The sequence below is a fragment of the Phaseolus vulgaris genome, chromosome 11 (genome assembly GCF_051622355.1).
Source record: "Phaseolus vulgaris cultivar YP4 chromosome 11, ASM5162235v1, whole genome shotgun sequence".
Classification (NCBI taxonomy): domain Eukaryota; kingdom Viridiplantae; phylum Streptophyta; class Magnoliopsida; order Fabales; family Fabaceae; genus Phaseolus; species Phaseolus vulgaris.
The window spans coordinates 44,296,329-44,318,615 of record NC_143508.1 but is presented as its reverse complement, the minus strand read 5'-3'; the positions used below and the strand labels follow the sequence as shown (position 1 = coordinate 44,318,615).

The 22,287-nt window shown below is 30.7% G+C and overlaps 1 protein-coding gene across 1 annotated transcript; it reads right to left on the bottom strand.

Moving 5' to 3' along the window:
- Positions 1-1,193: 1,193 nt before the first annotated feature.
- On the bottom strand, positions 1,194-15,966 carry LOC137817298 (myosin-2). The gene is made up of 24 exons (XM_068620571.2): positions 14,910-15,966; positions 14,280-14,381; positions 14,042-14,185; positions 13,622-13,772; positions 13,496-13,523; positions 13,202-13,373; positions 13,004-13,067; positions 12,856-12,869; positions 12,683-12,767; positions 11,593-11,696; positions 11,351-11,486; positions 10,939-11,057; positions 10,574-10,726; positions 10,401-10,490; positions 9,681-9,758; positions 9,307-9,465; positions 8,597-8,752; positions 8,207-8,412; positions 7,997-8,132; positions 7,580-7,709; positions 7,175-7,285; positions 6,972-7,087; positions 2,482-2,694; positions 1,194-2,099 (listed from the first exon to the last, which is right to left on the bottom strand). Exons 1-24 carry the CDS (start codon positions 15,318-15,320, stop codon positions 1,647-1,649), a joined length of 3,531 nt encoding a protein of 1,176 aa, XP_068476672.1. The 5' UTR covers positions 15,321-15,966; the 3' UTR covers positions 1,194-1,646.
- Positions 15,967-22,287: the final 6,321 nt, after the last annotated feature.

The window sequence follows — 22,287 nt, the reverse complement described above, 5'->3', positions numbered from 1 at the left end:
ATTGTTATTTCTAAATCATTCTAAAAAAATACCTACTACCTATAAAGGTACATGCATGAATATAAACATTAAATTATAACTCAATTACAATAGCTAATTAACAAGGATATTTTTCCTTTAATGAAAATCTAGCTACTCTAAGGAGTTCTTGTTTCACTCAGAAAGTTCAAACCTTCTAAAAAAACTCATTTATTACGGTCCTAAACAAGCATATCTTCATCTTTATCCATCAAATCACACTCACATCTCATATTCCTAAGCATAGAAATCACTAACATGCAAACAATAAAAAAAAAATACTTACTTTAAAAAAAAAAAATTAGTAGTTATTGTTCTCTTCTTTTGTAAGTTTTACTATGACCAATTTAAATTTTTGAAAATGATGAACGATTAGATTATTTATGAAGTCTAGAGAGAAAAGAAATAATTTTAGAAATATAATAGTTTTTATAAAGTGAAGATTGAATAAAAAAAATTTATAAAACTTTTAACTTTAACAATAAAATATGTAAGTAAAACAGATATATGACAAGTATCATTATTAATGTTATTCATAACATACATGCAATTAGATAAACAAAATATTAATGTTTGACTTGATTATTTTTTTACAAAGTCACCTAAACTAAACATAAAAATCAAATGTAATTCAGTTCGGTTTAGTTATATTTTAATTTAACATTTCTAAAAATAATATTCGACATTTTATGATAAAAAAATTATCAAAAAGAACATATTACTTGAATTACCTTTTGAATAATTAATGCCATATTCATAATATATTGTTATCTTGTTATGATAAATATACTGTAAATATAATATAAGCACACTGTAAAATTATTAGTTGTTAGTTAACTCAAAATATATATTTAATTTTTACTTTGATTAAGTTCCAAACACCCTACTCCTACAAAATCAAGAATTAGACAAATATTTTAAGTGCATATCAATCATAGAAATTTTACTATAATAAATTTTAATATAAGGTTAAAAAGTTTACTCAATCATATAAAACTGATATAGTATATCTACTTATATACTATAATTATATATATATATATATATATATATATATATATATATATGTGTGTGTGAGAGATATCTTATACATATAATATTGCATGTTAGGATAGTCAGATCTACACATTTACTTATCCAACATGAACACTGGTTATGGCAGAAACAACACAGAATTGCTGACAATATATCTATGAACTGACCTTTATGTTTAACCAAAACATGGAGAAAGAATTGTTGTCATAAACACAAGAAAACAGCCACTGATTTTTTTCCCCTGACATTGAAGATAACAAAACTTACTATTAATATCTTCAGGCTGAGTTTTAGATCAAATCAGCCATTACTGTTTTTCACCCCCAAAAAGAGAAAGTTTAAAAAATATACAAAATCAACTATAAACTAACCAATACAAACTATGCCATCTTACAAGTCTACAACTATGCACAACCTAATTACTTCCCCCATGTAACAAAATTGGTAGATATACAATTTCTTTCCCTTCACCAACCAGTGAACTTGGTAACACTTTTATCAAGTGTCCCACCAAGATATAGAAAGCCATTTTGCCATTTTTGATGAAAATCTTCAGAGTTTCTCAGCAAAGAGAGTTTGAAAACTGAATGCCCTTATGCTCTTGAGCCTAACTTCCCCCACCATGCTCGCCAACTTTTCTCTGATTCTGATTTATGAAGCCTTGTCTTAGTCTCACGTAATCTGATCTTGTATTGTTTCTTCCACCCTTCAAATCTCTGTTTAAGTTTCCGAAGTTCTTCAACGGAATTTATGTTTGCACACTGCCCCGGTTTAACATCGTTCAAAGATTTTACTTCATCATCAAAGATATGTGTTCGCTGCTCAAATTCCTTCATCAGATTGCTGACAGTATTTAAAGTGCCATTGACCTGTCTCCCCGCATCAGGGATAGATAAAGAAAGCATTGGTGTGCTCTCACCAGGAGTTCGAGATCCCATGGACGTATCTTCAGAATCATAACCACGAGGTAACACAAAATCATGTCTTACAGGTTGAACAGTAGCATTCTCAGGAGCAAGGCTCTTTCTAGCAGCAACAAGACTCATCTGTGCATTGAAATTGCAATCAGAATCTATCATAGAATTTAAGTTGGTTAAGAAAATCAAAACAGACACATTAACTTCTTAGGAACCGTTTTATATATCATCAGCGATGACAAAATCAAAGCTAAACTAGTCTTTTATAATACCAACTAATTCTTCTTTGAGAAAACTGGTACAAATAATTGAGTGGAGGAAATATGTTAGAATCTAATTGCTAGGTATGGGACATGACTCATGATTCCCATGTTAGAGAAGTAGGTTGTTCATGTGGACTACAGGTGCATATATACTAGCAGTTAAAAGTTTGGATCAATCATTCAATTGCATCCATTAAAATAGCATTCATATGTCAAATATTGAACGTTTGTCTAAACTGAAAACTTACTTGCAAAGATGCCATCTGCTTTTGCCAAGCCTCCTCCATTGACTTCATTTTTGTCTCATATTCAATCCTCTTTCTCTCAGATTGTTTCATCTGTTCCCTCAACTCAATATATTCCTCTTCCTTTTGCTCTACAATTGCATCAGCCTTGTCAACCTGTCTTTGGAGTTCTGCTAAAGCTGAAAGCAGATTCTGAACTGGCTCTTTCGACAAATCCTGCTAAATCAAGGGTTGTTACATTTTGCAACACACCGCAAAGATAGTGTTTGGTAGCATAAGGTACAAGGTTACCATGATAATTAGTACAATTACCAAGATATAAAGACAATTTTTTATTTCCGGCAGTTTACTAATGAAAGTTGGAAGCAATAGCACGTTGTTTTTACTCATGAGGGGCAATTTGTTATAGCCAATTGAATCATAACTTTCTCAAGTTTTCAGAAGGATTAAGAATTTCACTACATATTTCCATTCGTGAGCCAAAGTATATAAACAAAATCGATCCAAGCAACTCAGAATCATATGTTCAGCATCTCCTTGATTTTCTGTTATTTTCTGTGATAAATCCAAAATAACTAAACTGTGAGTTGGGATGATTTATATCCTATTTTCACCTCAAAGCCAAAGCTAGTGTGTATCATGTTGAACATGCATTCCATATATATGCTCCATTTTACTTCTACTTAGATGGAAACCAAGTGATTCCTACCTAAGCTTATTCCTAACTCTAGTTTACCATCAATTCCATCTCCCAACTCTACCATTAGAAACATATCTTGTGCAAAAAGCATGCATTGAGGTACAAACTTCTAGATATGACCAATAAGAACTTTCAAAACCAAAATAAATGGAATAAGAAACAAGTTTAACCCTTGGTGTAGACCAGACATAAGGAAATCATTCCTGGTCACAGGAGTTCTGAAGTGGGGATTGGGAAAAGAAAGAAAATAAATATTTATATTGAATAGGATGAAAAGAATGAGAAATAGGAGAACACTCTCTCTTCCAAGGGTTTCCTCTCCAAGTCACCATATTTCCACTCAAGAACATTCAATATCATAAAGTAGATTTCATATCTGTGAGAGACCCTACATAACATGCATCAATATACACCTCCAATTTTAATTTTCCATTCCTCTAGAACAAGAATCCCCTTCCTAGACTTGTCTTCAAATACTTAAGACTGGAAATATGAAAAAAAGAGCTTAAGAGATTGATTATCTCTTTAGCTAACTCTTGTTATTTATAGAAGAAAATTACATCAAGAATATCTAAGAAAAGGCCTATCTAAACAAGTTAAGTTATATAACTAAGATAACAAGATAAATCATTCTAACACTCCCTCAGGTTGGAGCATTCAGATTGTATGTGCCTTGGAAAATATAAATTGAAATTAAGGTCCTCTTAGGAATCTTGTTAACACATCAGCTAGTTTATCATTGGATCCAACAAACTCAATACAAACTTCTTTGGACAACATCTTCTCTTGAATAAAATGACAGTCAAGTTGTATATGTTTGGTCCTCTCATGGAATACATGGTTAGATGCAATGTGGATTGGATCTCACAGAATATTAATTCTTGAAGAAATTGTTTCACCCACACAAGTTCACAAGTGAGAGACATCATTGCCTTATATTCATCTTCAACACTACATCGAGATACCACATTTTGTTTCTTCCTTTTCCAAGAAATAATGTTGTCTCCGATGAAAACACAATACCCTGTAGTGGAGCATCTATCCATGGGAAATCTTGTCCAAAGAACATCACAATACACACAAAAATTGGGTATCCCCTTTATCTTCGTTCAACAGACCTTGGCCTGGAGCCCTTTTGAGGTATCTTAAGATCTGGATGATGACATTTCATTGATCAATACAGGGATTTTGCATAAACTAACTAAACCACCCAATACAGAAGATAGATCAGGTCTAGTAATAGTAAGATAAATAAGCTTCCCAACAAGTCCTCTATATCTCTCTGGGTTAGAGAGAGGTTCACCTTGATCTACCATTAATTTTTTTATTTGGATTCATAGGGCTATCTATTGGTCTACAGTCAACCATCTTTGTTTCTTGTAAGATATCTAAAGCATATTTCCTTTGAAAAACTACAATGTCTTCCTTTGATTAAGTCATGCCTAGTATTTCATACTTACAAGGTCTTTGGTCTGAAAGCAATTGCACAAGTGCTCCTTTAGCTACGAGATTCTAGCAGTATCATTCCTTGTAATAACTATATCATCAACATACACAATTAAGTAAACACATTTTCCAGGAGGTGTAAGACAATAAAAAACTAAATGGTGTGTCTCACTGTGTTTTATTCCAAAAATTTGAACAATGTGACTAAATTTTCCAAACGAAGCGCAAGGAGAATTCTTGAGACCATAAAGAGACCGATGTAACTTACAAACCAAGTCAAACTCTCTCTGGGGCAACAAATCCAGGAAGTTTCTCCAGTACATCTCTTCTAGATCACCATGAAGGAAAACATTTTTTATATCAAATTCGGGCTAAGAGTCTGCCCAAACCTGAAGACACGTCATATACAAAACACACAACCAAAGACTCGAGGAGAAATGCGAAACAGAGGTTCATTTGGAAACACAATGGAATATGGAACTTTATTGTCCAAAGTAAAAGAAGAAGACATTTTTTTAATAAGATAAAAATAAGAATGGCATCACCCCAATGATGGACAGGAACATTGGTACCAAACAACAACATACGAGCCATTTCAACTAAGTATCTATTCTTTGTTTCTGCTATACCATTTTGCTAAGGTATATGAGGACACATGGACTAGTGTAAAATGCCATGTGAATTTAAAAGAGTGGAAAAACTAGAAGAAAAGTATTATTTGGCATTATCACTCCTTAAGATCTTGATCAGTGGCCAAATTGGGTTTTAATTTCATTAAGACACAAAGATATTCAAAAGTTCAGATCAATCTTTCATTAAGTAAACCCAATGCAACAAGAATATTCATCAATAAAAGTGAAAAAATAAAAAAACCCAAAGGATCAGACTCGGCTTGGACCCCAAATGTCACAATAAATTATAGAAAAGATATAGATGCATCTTGTTTCAATTCTTTTTGGAAAAGAAGACCGAATATGTTTTCCTAATTGACACGAGTCACATTCTAAGACTTGGAGATTGCTAAGATTGAAAAGCATCCTTCTTAATTTTGATAAATGTAGATGACCCAAGCGATCATATAAAAGCTTAGGAGATGGGGATGCTAAACAAGACATTGAGAGTCCTCTAGATTTGGAAACAAAAGAATTTGTACCAAAGGTTATAGAATAATTTAAAGATTTAGTTAATTGACTTAAAAAAATTAGGTTTAAAGGAATATTAGGGACAAAAAGAACATCATTTAGGTCCAAAGACAGAGAGAAGTTTTGGGATGAGAAATGGAAGAAAATAAGGAAGCATTACCATAAATGTGATCGGAAGCACCTAAGTCAATTATCTATGGACTTCTTCATTCCAAGGTTTGAGAAATACAAGCATTTGACAAACCTTTGTAATAAGTTTTTTCCACCATCTGAAAAAACCTTACCTTTATTGAATTCAAGAAGTCATTCTTTGATTTGCTTCATGTCCAACAAACTCTCCTTTACTAAAGCCAGGTCAGTTTTCACAATTATTTTTTCATGTTTGTTGACCCATTTTTTCAAGCACTCACTCTAATTTCCATGCAATTCAAATCCAGAAAATCAAACCAATCTTTAGGAACCAAGAATTGGAAAGAGAAAGAAAGAAAGATTTTTATTGAATATGATGAAAAGGGCAACAAATAGAAGAGCAATTTCTCCTCCAAAGGTTTCCCCTTCACAAAAGATTTCTCCTTTCACAAAGAGCTAATATGCTCAATCTACAAAAGAAATATCCTCCCCTCTTCCCCTTACATCTTACTATTTATTTAACTCATTAACCCCAACTAACTAATCAATATCCTAACTGTATCAAATAACTTCCCATTTCCCAAAGTCCAAACAACATGTTGGCTTTAACCTCATCATACATATCCTTGATGGCATGGCCCAAATTTAAGTAACAACTGCCTTATCCTCCAATGCCTCCAAGAAGACTCCATAGCATAGATATTTTCATTCCTCCAATATCTTTCCATTAAGCCTCTAAAAAGGTACATCAACTCCATGATTGACTTCTCTCAAGCATATTTACAAATTGGTTCTTTGAAAAGTGAGTCTCACCTTAAACTCTGACCAAATACGATCTCTCTCTCACAAACATCTAAGAATTATGTGCTAAACAAACATTGCTAATATATGGTAGGCTCAATTTCCCCATAAGCTCAAACTCTAATTGTCACAAGTTTTAGTCTGATAGAATAAACAAGAATAGGAAAAGTTTCATTTTTACGCAATACAACACCTGAAAAATAACCAAATAGATGGTGATATATAATATAAGTCACGGGAAAACAAGACTAATGTTTAAGTGCGAAGTAAATTACCTGTACTTCTGGTATTATCTTCATAAAGGACTTCCGCCTAGGTTTGGCATTTTCAGGATATTTCTTTGACCTATTTACATGACTAGCATCCCTTCTAACCAGCCAACCACGAATTACTTCAAGAAAAGAAAACAGACAATATGCAAATCAAGTTCAGCTTCAATAATAATGGTAAACATTGCAGTAAACAGAATCATTCTAACCAGATTGTAATAGTATGATTGCATGGATCTCCTCCAGTTTTCTAGAATAAATTGTTATTGAAGACTTCGCCGTGACACCATATTTCCTTCTTGAATTTTCTCCACGAATAACTGCAATGCAACCGAATTAGCAATTTAGAAACAAACTAGAACCCAGGTTATGAATAATCACCTGTGACAATTCTATGATTTGAGTCATCAGTTTAGGCATCTAAAGTTCTTAACTTAATGGGCATCAATAGGTTTTAGAATTATATTTTGAAAGTACAAGCCAATCTTCACTAACGTTCCTTTTATCATTATAAAAAACATTTACTACACAAATCTTATAAAATGAAGAAAATGTGCATATAATCTTATATAGTTTTGCTCCAAATGAAACAATATTAAAGATACTGGCAGTACATGATTGTAGTGTTGTCACTCCATTCTTAAGTTCACAGAAGCAACCACGTGCTTGATGACCACGGAAACATTTTTGAATCCCTAGTATTCCCTGCAAAATCTGTTTTCTCGTATTCTCCAGTGCGTCAATCTACAAAAGCAACCAGCGCACAAGAATAACTGAATCAGAGAAACCACAATATGAATGAAAGTGAACTCAACCAAATCATCAATGTAATTTACAATTCTGCTAAGAAAAAGATTGGTAAACTTTAAGTGGCATACAGCTCTTCAAAGTGCAATTAAGCAAAAAATATGTTTCCAATGTGAAACTATGGACGGCTAGTTACAAACTTAACCGAGATCAGTGGAAGAAAACAAAAAGTAGAAAAGATGACTTCCAAGCAGTGCAAATAAAACTTAAGACTTTAGACATACCTGCCCTGCTCGAAGATACAATTTGGTGTAGCCAACATGGTACATTTCAGAAGGGATATTAAATTTTTGCAAAACAGCAACTGAGATGCTCAATGGATCATTCGATACGTTGGTCTCAGAAAGCATAAACGCATACCTAGATACATCAAGGAACAAAAATCAACCTATCATTCAAGTTTATCAAAGAACCACAGGAAGTTTCTCAACTACCTTCTAGAAAACTCTTGATGGGTCATTCGAGTAGGATAACCAGCCCTTGAAAGTCTAACAACTTCTGGAACTCCACAACACCTGAGCTGTTGTAGGACAAGGCTTTCATCATAAATGCCAGGAAGCTGCTTAGTATTTGGTGCTATGCAGCGAATAAAGTGAGGCATGGTGCTCTCCAACTGATGCATCAACTTGAACAATTGAACCTAAAAGAATGAAACTATTTAGATTTTTGCCCTCAACTATTTCTCTTTATACTTCTGTACTTTGTTATTCAATAATTTGATTCTCATGAGAGTAGGTTTATATTACCATGTGTAAGTCTGCTTTAACAAGTCTTTGTCATTTCTTTTGAATCTTTATTAAGCACAAGAAATGCTACAAAATTACCTTGAATTTTGTTGCAACACTCTGCTTTTCAGACTGGTTAAACATTTTGGAGAACAGCTGCAGCAGTTCACAATTACATGATGACAGGAACTGAATGCAATCAGAAGACATCGTGTCTCTGTTCTTTTCTAAAAAGCCATTTGTATCATACAGAACCTGATTGAGACCCAGATGTTAGTAATGTGCATCCAAGGAAAATGAATTCCACGATACATACTACTCATAGAAAGAATTTACTCATAGATACTTGACAATACAAGCTCCAGATTTAAAACAAGAGTCGAATGAATAATTGCATGCTTAGCATCCGAATGACATTTGTACCAAACTGTTTCTACCAAGTGAAATAATGGACCCAATATTTAGACATGTTATATATTGGAGGAAAACGAATCAAACTCTCCTAAAATAAAGTAGGAATTTGGAAGAAAGCAAACACCATGTTTATAAACCAATTAAATGATCATATTCAGAGACTGAGGACTAAGACCTTATGCTAATAGCATTCTGGACAAAACTATACTCTGGATATACAAGAGCTTAAAACTGTGGTTTCTACTTATACTATAGCCTTGTACATGTAATCTTGTGGAAAAGTATGCCAAATCTAAACAAGAAAATTTTAGTACTAATTCAGATATAAAATTAAAAAGTAGATTTTGTCCAAACTAACTCATGTGGCTCCCTAAAAATAGTGAGCAGAAACTAACCTCTCCTGCATAGTGACGAACACGGAAAGCTCTTCCTCTTTCCCCTTTGAAGCAAGGATTAGGGTGCAAGTGATGCTTAAGTTTGTTGGCAAATGTTAAATCAGAAGCGTTTGGTAAATTTGACTCCTCATCCAACAAAGAGAGTAGACCTTGAGGTTTCTGCACATTTTGCAACAGATAACATTTTGAATCATGTGAACACATCCAACATTGGGACCTGAACACAACTTTATAAAATAAATACATTAATAATATGCTTTACAGAAAAGCAGTGTCTGGAAGTGGAAACAAATCAAACTAGAACCATAACAACTGCTCAGTTTCCAAGGAAAGTGGAATAGCTCGAGCATTTAGAAACTAAATCAAATAGTTACCTTCTCAAATAGATCCAAGCACCCTTGATTGTCCTCAAAATCTACTTTAGTCCAATCAATGCCATCCAATTCATAGTCCTGATGAAATTAAAAATGCAATATTGCTGTTATGCATATCAAGCTTAATAAGGAACTGTTAGAAAAGAGCTATTCAAGTCTATAAAAAGAGGAAGAATAAAAGTAAGTTATTTTTGGTTTGGTGGCTGGGTTTTTTTGGGGGTTATGATCAAATTTTGTTTGTTTTCAACTGGAAGTGCCCAGTGTGAAAAGAGAGGGCTCCTTTGGGGTACATTTGTGTATTTTTTCTGTTTCTCTTTGTACATCTAATAAAGAATGTATTCTCCTCTTTTCTTTGGAGACCTGGATGCAATTGTTTGAGAACTTTCTTAAAATAACCCAGGATACCAAACATTTTTTTAACTATTATAGCATACCCGAATTACTATGACTGTATTTTGACCAAGCCAACATGTTTAACTATACCACCAACTACACTGTTCAAAATATGTTTTTATTCGCATTAGTATTGGGCAATAGTTTATGCAAATCTTGTCCAAATCTGTTCTTTCCAATGAATACAGAAGTGTTAAAAATGTAAATGTATTTAATGTATTAATGTGGAGAAACAAAAATATGGAATTATATCACACTATTTTGTTCAAATTAAAGGCAATTAACGTCAAATACCCAGCAATATTAACTCTAGAAATGGTTACCAACCTCCTGCTCTAGTTTAAACAGGTGACGATTATAATGTTGTTGAATCCTTTCATTGGCATAATTCATGTAAAACTGCTCAAAGCCGTTCTTCTGAAAAAGTGATACAAGAAACTATTAGAACATATGCAACATTCTTTGAAGCCTAAGTAAGCACATTGATACAAACTTCTCACCTGGAAAGTCTGAAACCCATAAAGATCGAGGATACTTATGGATTTCCCAGTACATGTTTTACCCACTTCAAGTGACTTGTTAACTTGGTCTAAGAGCCAGTTAAACAAGCTTGCATAGATAAATTTTGCAATTGCATCTCTTCTTTCAATTGCCTGAACAAAAATGTGAAAAAGATAATCAAGTGTTACAAGAGGAGCGAATCATGATTCTTGACCATACAACCAAAATGGATGGGTTAAGATTACATTTTAGTAAAACAATCTCAACCAGTCATGTACGACAAGTCCCCCTATGGTCATCCCCCCTACCTCCCCAGACACACATGAAGAAAATGGAACAATGAAATTTCAAATACGTAACACACCTGACTCAACGTCAAATTTTTGGCAATAATATCTTCATCAGCTTGGATCTTATGTGTACACAATGCTGTCATTAAATCCTGGGAAGTGCAACCCATCAGCTTGGCAGCACTGGTTACAGCTGCAAAAGATAATTAGATTATTTAGATAATTTGAACTTACTCATTAGTTGTAAGTAAAATACATATATGCCTTCTAGAGTTAATATTTCCGTCAGTAAAACTGAACTGCTAGAAATTCCTCACCAACACAATAAAAACCATAACATAATGTATGCACTGTATATGATATGGCATTACAAGAATCCAGGTGGGTCCTAGCTACTTTGAGTGAGAGCTCAATGACACCAAATTAACATACATAAAACATTGTAAGGTGGAACAAAGGGCAAGCTACATTCTCTATCAATCTTACCTTCATCCTCAACAACCTCAACGTGATTTTCTCTGTCTACTTGGAATGATATATTTCCCAACCATAGTATTGCAGCAAGTATCTTAAATATCAGCTCCTGATCCTCTTTACAAATTCGAACCGTATCCAGTGCTTCCTAGGGATATTGCATATGCCACGGGGAAAATAACATGAGATCTTAGGGGATTATTGACAAAGTTAAAGAGTTTATTGTAAACCAAACTAACTGTCAAGTTATATACCATCAGCTGATCAAAGCTTTTGGCATCATCAACACCATCAACTGACATGCAATCACTCTGAACTAGATATTTATATTCACTTACTGCTCTAAGATTCAATTTCTCTGCAGAGAAAAAGATAATGATTTTACATGAGTCAAAGTATTTGTAGATTCAATTATGTTAGATGAAGTAAATACACAGAAAAGATAATGTAATTTTAAAAGCAGAAATTGATGCCAGTTAATGTGTACTAAAATTAAATGTATATAAACATCAGCTTATGGAATTCAAAGAGGGAAGAGTAAATATACTGATAACACTACAAGGATCAAACTCCACATTAACATTTTAAATAGCCGGTCTTAAGAGTGGTAATTTAGCAATTCAGTTGTCCCAAAACAGTGATATAGTGATAAAAACATAAAGATTTATGACTTATTTTCAACAGTTGCTCTTTTACAGAATAATCTTCGTCTTATCAACACAAAATAAAATCAAATGATGGGTTGGTCTTATGATATAAGCAAGTAAACAGTCACAATGATAAACATAAGGGTAGTTAAAACCCCAAAAAAATATCACAAACGGAGAACTGTTTTAGCATAAGAAAACACTTAAATTCTTAGATTAAATATGTTTTCTATCCGAGTAAATTATTGGATTTTATTGTGGTCCCTCATCATTTTTTAAATTCTTTTCATCCCAAAGAGATTTTTTATTTTGTTTTTAGTCACAGAAATGGTTTAGATAGCTCTTTAATCAGTAAAATAAAATACTCTAGATGCCAGTTTAAAGGCCAGAAATAAAATACAAGATTTATTAGGGACGAAAAAGTTCAAAAAAAAATCAGTGGGGAAAAATTAGTAGGGACCAAAAAGAAAATAGAAAATTTATTAGTGACAAAAAACATATTTAACCTTAAATTCTTTTCGGAAGGAACAAAAGATAGGGCTACTTGACTCTCAAAAGTTAAACTGGGATTGTTGTCATTTCAACAAATTGCAAATAACCACACATAGAAAAACAATTGTCTCATACAATAAATGATTATGTGATATAAAAGTATACAATTATACCAACAAGTTGATACATTGCATAGAAAATATACCTTTAAGATCAGATGAAGATCCAGCACAAAGTTGATAAAATATGTGATATGATCTCTCATCACGGGCCAGTTGAACAACTCTGGACTGCTCAAATAGGCATGGTTATTTCAGAAGTCAGAAAAAACAAACCTAACTATTTCACTCTTAGCTCAAACAAGGCATCACAAATTACCTTTTCCAACAATACTGTTCCAGTGAGCATATGGGTTTTGCACGTGACAAACACAGCCATGAAAGTAAACCAACTCAGTAATTACAAAATAAATGGAGATCATAAATAAGCACATTTGCAGTAAAATATATAGCTTGGACATGCTTACAGGTTTGAATTTTAGCCCCACATATTTTTCCCGTGCAGCCAAAGTGAATTTCAATCAACTTTCCCTGCACCAATTAAAATGTATATCAATTAAACGGCTCAACTTTAAAACATGATCCAAAAGTGCTGCATAGCCTCCAATAATAGAACAATAGCAATAATAAGTTTCACTATACTGTGGGGAGAAGCATATACTCACAAATCTGCTAGAGTTGTTATTTCTAGATGTTTTCGCATTCCCAAAAGCCTCTAGAATACGATTTATCTGAAGAAATTCATTTTCTATGGCACAATTACCACCACCACCAAGAGCAGCTAAGTATTGCAGTGCAATTTTAGCTGTTTCTGTCTTCCCAGATCCACTCTCACCACTGAAAACAAATTTCTAACAATGATTATTAACAAGTACACCAGTGCTCATATCTTATTATTACTATACAATCCAATGCTATTGAGTTCAGGACTGTCACTAAATGTACTAAGGAGCGCTCACCTTATGATAATGGACTGATTGACTTCATCTGTAAGATACAGAAAGAAATAGAAAACCTTTATAAATGTCTCATTCTAGTACAACACAAGGATTGTGAAGGAGAGACAAAGGGATAATTTCATTAACCTCTAATCATCTTGTTATAAGCTGCATCTGCTATAGCGTAAATATGAGGACTATTCATAGCTCTCTGGCTACGAGCTGAGACATAATCATTTCCATTCATCTGAAGATCTTTGAAAGGATTGAGTGCAATTAAAACTGGACCTGCTTTACTCTACACACACAGAAAGCACAAGCAGCAAAACATGAGAGCATATATAGGAGTAAAAGAAAAGAATAATTCTGAATCCACTTGTAACACCTTCCCATTAGGATACTTACTAAAAATGGAAAGTGATGGTGAAGTATTTTGTGTTTTCAAGACATTAAATACATATACTTTTCATTTAATAATTAAACCTTCCTTTATATATTATAAGGATTAATAGGAAGTAAGAGGATATCACATTACTCAGAAGAAAAAGCCAGAGCAGGCATACATACATAAATCATCCCTTGAGAATATCTTAATTTAAGATTGTGAAGAACGGATGGCTCATTCAAATAACCAAGTTTAATTAGATCATCCACATCTTCCAAAACATCAGGATTTGCTGGTAGAATCTCTGATCTGTCCACTTTCATAACCTGGAGAACAAGTTAATGGCGCAAACAGCCTATAAACTTTCATATTCAAGATTACACTTTAACTTCCAAAGACACAAAAGGCAGAGAAACTTACATTTCCATTTGAGAGTGAAACGAACGCTTCCTCTCCTGAAGTTGACTGTATCATTCCCAGTTCCCACTGCCCTCTTGGTTGCCTACACCAAACACGAAGCTTCTGGGGAAACAACCAAAAACAGAAAGCAAATTTAACAGAAAAGCACATCACGTAGCATTACCAATGTCTCAGTCTACACCAATCATATTAAAAGACAGAACAAGAAGTACAATTTCATAACTGAAATGTACAATAACCACAGACAAAATATTTATCTTCCAAGGTAAATTTTAAAAGGAAATTCAATACAAGACAGTAAAATATCCTTCTAAAATCAAAATACCAAAAGAGAGAGAGAGACACTAAGAACTAGAATCAAAACCATCGGTTTAACTTATTTTATAGAAACCACTTCTTTTTATCAAATTTTTGTCGATTAAAATTAAGCAATTTTTTCTTTCTATATAAATAATGCTGAGCCTTTAATGCTACATCATTTAGAGAAATAATCACTCATTTTGATCAACTTCTCAAATTCTTTCAAAAAATTATCAATTACTTTGTCTAAAAATAGCTAATCCAACATCACACTTCAAAAATTTAAAACCAGGAATCTATCACCATTCTCCCAATTTAATTACAAGTTACCTTTTTGATGAAATAAGATAGGCTATCACCACCCTCCAATTCCCAAACCTTCCCTGATGAATCACTGGAAGAAAGTGTCACATAAGGAGAATCCACATCCTTCTTCAGCCTCTTGCTCCCAAAACCACACCTTCTCCTCTCCTGCTCCAAATCACTCTCCTTCACCTCACTCTCCTCATTAGTAGAAACTCCGTTCTCCGGCACGACATGGCGCTCGCTGCCGCTAACCTTAAAATCATTCGGCAGCAACCGCCGTGCCGGAGGAAGCCTTGCACGCGAGGCCGGCCTGGCGGGCAACGCCGGTGGCAAGTCCTTCTTCTTCTCCTCCTCCTCGTCCCTCCGCCGAAGTGAATCCAGCATCTCCTCCAGTGAGCTTCTCGTCAAGGAACATGGCGAAGCCGATAACACCATAGTTTCCCCCACCCCACCAACGGAAACCACCGAAATTTATCAACTTTGAACCCAAACTTACAACCCAATTGAAAATTCACCACCCCCACTTCGACTGTCGCCGCTGCATTGTACAAAGCCGCGAAATTGAAGACACCCTTTTGAGATTCAAGCCCCCCCAAACACTGCGTTGTTGGTGCAACAGATAAAAAGATTGAACAAACAAAGTTATGTAGGTAAATGATGAGAACTCAAAGGAGGGTCAAAAATCGGTTCAGTTTCAAACTTGTGGCATGAATCAAAGAGGTGAAAAAGAAGAGGTTTGATCAGTACTGTGGTCTGTTGGGTTGTGAAATAAAGCCTTTTAAGACAGAGAGAGAAAGATGGGAGGAGGGACAAGGCAGAAGGAAGACCAGGAACTTGCTGCTGTTGTACTGTTTTCTTTCTCCTTTTTTTTCTGATTTGTGATTCTTAAACGAAAATTTGAAAAAACAAAAATGGTTACATTTTTGTGTGATGTTGGATAAATAAAATAAGATAAAATTGAAATTGTGTGTTTTTGTCGTGGTAGTAGGTGATGATAGTTGTGTTGTGTGTGCAGAAATTCAAATCTTTCAGGTGAGAAATGTCAAGTCAGTAGTACTGAAACGTTCAGAAAAACTGTTGTGATCTGATAGGGGAAGAAGGGGTATTATTTCAGCCACCAACAAAAAATGGTTCTTTTATTGATTAATTAAATAACTGAAATTGAAATTATTAATATTATAAATTATTAATATTATAAAAAGGAAAATTGAGTGATGTGTGTATTGAGTAAGTGGGAGTAAATAAAGCTGACAGTTGTATTGGGTAACTGAAATGAGCTGTAACCCAAATTACAAAACTATCTCTCTTTTATCATTAAAGTGCTTTTAGCCTTCTAATTTTTTTATTTTAATTTTAACTTTCTTAATTCAATATTTCAATCTTATAATTATATAATTATATAAAAGTAGTATATACTAACACATAAGATAAAATTTAGTATAATTATATCATATAAAATGAACTTAAAAAGTTATTTTTTAGCTCATTGTGTGATTGACTTAAAAAGTTTAAATAATTAATAAGCATGGTTATAGTTTTATGATTTTACCTTTTTGAATCAATTATAACTGAGTTATTGTAAATAAAAAGTATAAACATGGTTGATCCAGCCATTTAATTAGTTTAACTGACGAAATTAATTATTATCTTAATCCAACTAGAAATATTTAACCACTCAAATTTAAATTTTGTGGTTGTTGCATCAAACAGCATAGAATAAAATAAATAGTAACAATAAATATTAATCTAATCCCATATATATCCAATAATGTCTTCTCCTACCTAATGATTTCACGTTTCACTTGGAAGGCAAGTGAAGTAATACATACCTGCAGCCAAGGATCTAGAACATTAGAACATAAATAATAAAATAATTATTTGTTTCAAGAAAAAAAATACAAAGAAGATAATGGAATTAACTACTTTAATAGACATTAGTGGCTAAAATAAGACGTTTTTTTTAATCTGTTATCATAATGTTTTAGTGAATTTTTTTATATTTTTTATCCAAGTAATTATTCGAAAACTTAAAATTATAAAAAAAAATGTATTTTGTAATAAGAAATTTAAATACTTATAATGTTTTATCAACCTATGAACTTGCATATTATAAAAAAAATCAACGTTATTTTTTTTTATATTTTATTACTTTTCCTTATAATAATCCTCCCTTAATAAAATATTCTATTATTTATCATACAAATAAAGAAAAAATTACAAACTCTTTTTAAGATTTACAAATGCTTAAGTCTTCAATATACTTAATAAATTATTGAGTAGCGATGAAAATATTTAAATCAATCTCTTATTTTTATAATATTTTTTAGTTTTTCCTTATTTATATAAAACTTTGATAAAAAAAAATACTTACTTAATAATAACTAAGTATTCTCAAATCAATTTTAATTTTTCCCCTTATCTTTTAGACCTAATTTCCCTACATTTTGACTTATTTGTTTCAATAAATTATTTATAACCTAAACTATTACTTTAGGCTCCCCTTAATATCTACAACTTCATTCTTCATTGTGTTATTATAGAAAACTTAAAATTCCTTATTCATTTTTCAACTTTCCATTTGTAAATATTTTTTTGGTGATATCTTAAATTTAAGTGTTAAAATGATTACTTTTATTAATAGTATTTTTCTATAATATAGTGATCCATAAAGAGAGGGTGAATAAGTGGTCCAAATTCCAAAGAAAAGCAATATTTTGGTGTGGGGGTGATTGGTCCAAGACCCTACAATAATTGCAAACCATAAAATAGTAGTGATGGTTGCATTATCCAAAGAGGGTAAATTTGTTAATGCATTTATATTATTTACATGGAAGAATACAAAGGGTAACCATATGCTCTTGTTGATCTTGAAAATGACAAGACCAATTTGTTTAATTTTGTCCACTAATGAAGAGTATTTGATTGAGGGCCACACACACCATCAACTAAAACTTTGAACCTCATTTTCTCATATTTCATATAAACTACATTACAGAGTGTACCAAATCATTTCTTCAAATTTTCTATTGATAAAGTCAAAGTTCATTGGTGATGGTGATGGTAGTATAGGAGGGAGTTTTGAATCATTCATGCCCTTCTCATTCTTTTGTCCTTTTCTTATTGAGTTTTTCTCTCTAATATTATACACATCAAGAAATATTATGTATTTGTCATAAGTAGTCAAAAGTGGTTTGTAGTTCATAAATAAAATTACACTAGGTTGTAAAATCACCTACCTTAAATTAAATTGGGTTATTTTTAGTTCATTTATTTAGTTTGTGGGTTAGATGTGTCTTGGTTTTTAATTATAGGTATTTGAAGTAGTCTACTTTAAAAAAATTATAATTTAAAAAAAAAATTAAAAAATATATATACCTTTTAGAATTTATATATCTAAATATTAAAATTAATTTCAATTTTTACTCTAAAATTATTTTTAGTTTTTATTAATTTAAATAGAATTAATGTGGCATATTTACTCAAAATATTTAGACTAAATTTAAAAGGTTAAATTATCTTAGAATTATCTATTTGATTCATTCCACCTAATCACTTTAGGTTAAATCTTTTGTATATGGATTAGGGGAGGATTTGTGAGGAATTGAGAAAGTAAATTTGGAGTGATTTGAGAGAAAAATTTAAAGAAAGTGAAGTTGTTTGGATAAAGGTAGTAGAGTGGGTTTGTAGGAAAAATTTATTGAAGTTTGTGTCACAACAATGTTTTTAAATAACTTTATTCAAATCTTATAATTCACAACAATGTTTTTAAATAAATAATTTTATATGAAAATAAAATTATTATATGGTAGATATTGAAGAGGGTGAAGTATTCAAATTGTTATTTTTTTTTCTTTTTAAATACCATGTTTAAACTATATGATATAAGAAAACACACTTAATCTAATCATCCATATGAAAGAAAATTAACATTAAATTGTGAAGAAGGTGGAATACATATAATTGAGTTTTTTTAAAAGATATTTAATTTTGTGATAATACATATGTGAAATATTTAATTAGAAGAGATAAAAACTAACACTTTACCTTTATTAATTTGAAACTTTGATTTTTTTTGTTTGATTTTACAATAATAATTCAGATAAGTAAGACAATGATAATCGCTAAATTATAAAAGTGACAATTGATATAAACAAAAAAGAAATTCAAATTTTGATGTGTACAAATTTAAATTTTAATGATATTATTTGAGGTTATACATATAGATTTTATTATAATAGATTTTAGTTCTCTTCGATCTTCCTCCTCAGAGTTAAATAAAGTAAACTTGAATTAAATAAAGTAAACTTTAGTGTAAGTCGTGTGAGATTATGGATAAGTTCATATATAAAGGTTGAATCATTTCTCACGTAACTAACAAAATATTGAACGTACCAAAAAAAATTATTTATTTATTTTTATGATAGAAAAATAATAAAATTAGATAAATGTGATGAAGAAAGTGGAAGAGTGTGCCCTAATGGAAGTGTATGTGTTGTTGGGATCACGTCCCTTCTAAGGCAAAAGTGATGAGTGAGGAAGGCAAAGTAAATCGAAAAGGTAGATGTTAACATGCTCCATGCATGGCTTTTGAGGAACTGCAAAATCCTCTTCTAAAGTCATTATTATTCTCTTCAGACAACCATGTCAGTCATTTTGCTTTTATTCTCACATTCAATGTAACATTCTCCCAATTCTTCTCTTATTCCAATTTATAAAAACCAACTAATAATAAAAATATTTATTTTCTATTATTTTTATAACTTTTTAGTCAGACACCAAGTATTATCATATGAAAAAAAAACATATTTTACTACTAATCTCATATCATATTTTAAAATATTTTAAATCATGTTTAAAATTAAGTGAAAATAATATTTTTTTAATTTTACGTTACCTTTTTAGTATTATTTAACGTATTGGTTAAAATAAATAGTTAAACATAAAATTGTTTAAAAGGGATAAAAAAATTATTAACAAATAATAAAAGAAAAGAAGTAAAAATAAATAAATGACTTATATTATTTAAAAAAGTAAAGGAAATTATTTGGAGAAAAAGGAGAAAACTGGAAAAAATAATCAAATAGATAAACAATATATCTTGTTTAAAAAAAAATATTATAAAAAAATATTAAATAAAAATAAATTTAAAAATAAAAAATAATTAATTATTATATTGATTAAATTAAATATTATTTTAAATACTAAAAAATTATTAGTATTAAAATAATTTATATTATTAATAGAAATTAGTAACTAAACAATATTATCTAGTAAATATTAATTTAAAACTGATTTATTAATAATAAGAACTATTTTAAATATGAATAATTTTTTTATCGTATTTTAGTTAATATAGTAATTAATTATTTTTATTTTTAAAATTATTATTATTGAATAATTTTTTTATAATAAAATAACTTTTCAATTTAATTTTTTAAAAAATAAGAAAAATTAATAAATATTTAAAGAATAAAAAGTGAAAAAATATAAAATATTATGAATCAGAAACTGCCATTTATAAAAATAAAGTTACTTTAACTGACGTCTAAATCATAACCAGAAATTATTAAAAAAGACTTGTTTTTTCTAAAAAAAACAAACATGTTTTTCCAAAAGGGACTAATTAAACAAAATCAACTTTTCAATTACTAAAAGAACTAAAAATGAATTGAAAATTCTGGACCAACATAACTTACTAGGCTTCTTTATTTGTCATCTCAATGAGAAGAGTAATTAAAATTTGGAAAATAATTATTAATGTGAATGTGTGATTATTGGACAAGCAATTTTTATTAGAAGAAGTGGCATTTTATTTAGACTCATGGTCTAAAATTCTTTATGTAGTTTTAACTTTGAATTGGGTTGCATTAAATACAAACTCTTTCTCAAACACACCCTTTTGTGATTCATTCAATCTTTTTTTAAGCAAATATTTAGTGTTGAGAGCTTTAAAAAAAGTATTAATGTATACGTGCTATTCAAAGCTTAACTACTCCTTTCACCAAATAAAGAAGTTAATTAAGGAACATGGTTATGGTTTTAATGAGTCTTTTGAGATGAGATACATTTATCAATCTTATATTATAACACCAACTTTAACTCAAAAAAATTTAGAAAAATCGGTTTATAAGTTTATTTTGTTATATATTGTTAAACTTTTTCCTTTCAATTTAAGACTTATGCTTATACTTATGAATCATTTAATATAAATTAATTTTAAAAATAAAAATATTTAGTTACTATAATAATTAATTTAGATATTATTTTACAAATTAACAAATTATTGGTAATTAAAATAGTTTATATTATTAATAAAAAAATTAGAATATGAATTAGGTAGTGGTTAAAATTTGGTAGTTAATATTATATACTAATTTAAAAACTAGTTTATAAATTTTTATTAGTAGTATAAACTATTTAGACATCAATATTTTTTTTAGTTTATAAAATATTATTTAATTTAGTCACTGTATAATAACTAATTATATTTTCTCTAAAATTAGTTTTTATTTAATGATAACTCTGAAGGATAAAACTTTTTTTTTAATAAAAACTTTCATGTTAGGCATCATTATGCTATTTGACATCTTAGCTAGGCTGACACCTCAAGTAACAACAATTATTTGTCATCACATGAAAAAAGTATTATTAAAAAAAGAAAAAAAAAATACAAAAATATGGAGGAACTATATCAAAACTCATATGTTAACAAAAACGATACATAGATAGATTATACATATTAATAAAGAATTCTAATAACAGACTAGATGAAAGTCTATTAACCCTTTTATATTGGTAAACTCTCACTCAGACGAAATCATTTTCTACCAAGAGTATTTCACTTATAACTTTTATTCATGTCATCATTTACGAGAGTGAGTTCTATTTATCTAAAATCTATATCAGTAAGGTTTTCGATAAAAAAAATCATCATGCATCTAAAATTTTTCCTCCACGAAATCATCCCAGATAATCATCAAAACAAGTCATCAACTTAAATCAAACATTTATCACTAAATCAAAAATTATAACACATAATAAAAGCACAACTTTTCCTAATTGATCAAGGGTTTGAAGCAATGAGTCCATTCTCCACTCCTTAACCATCTTAATTTGTTTGTCTTGATGTATGAGAGTAGGTGTAACCCAGCAACCACAGCAACCATGATCTGATTAGGCTTGTATTTAATGGTTGTTCTTTACAGCGCTAACATTGGCTTGATTATGTGAGTTATTGCTTTCTATCTATCTTTCTATCTATCAAAGAGTGACCCCATTCAAGTGCACACCCTATTATTGCATGCCTAAGACAATGAGACTAATATTCCGGACAATGGTGGTTGCTTGCACAGATTTTAATTATTTCTCATGTCTATCAAAAAGATCCACTTTTTAATCAAAA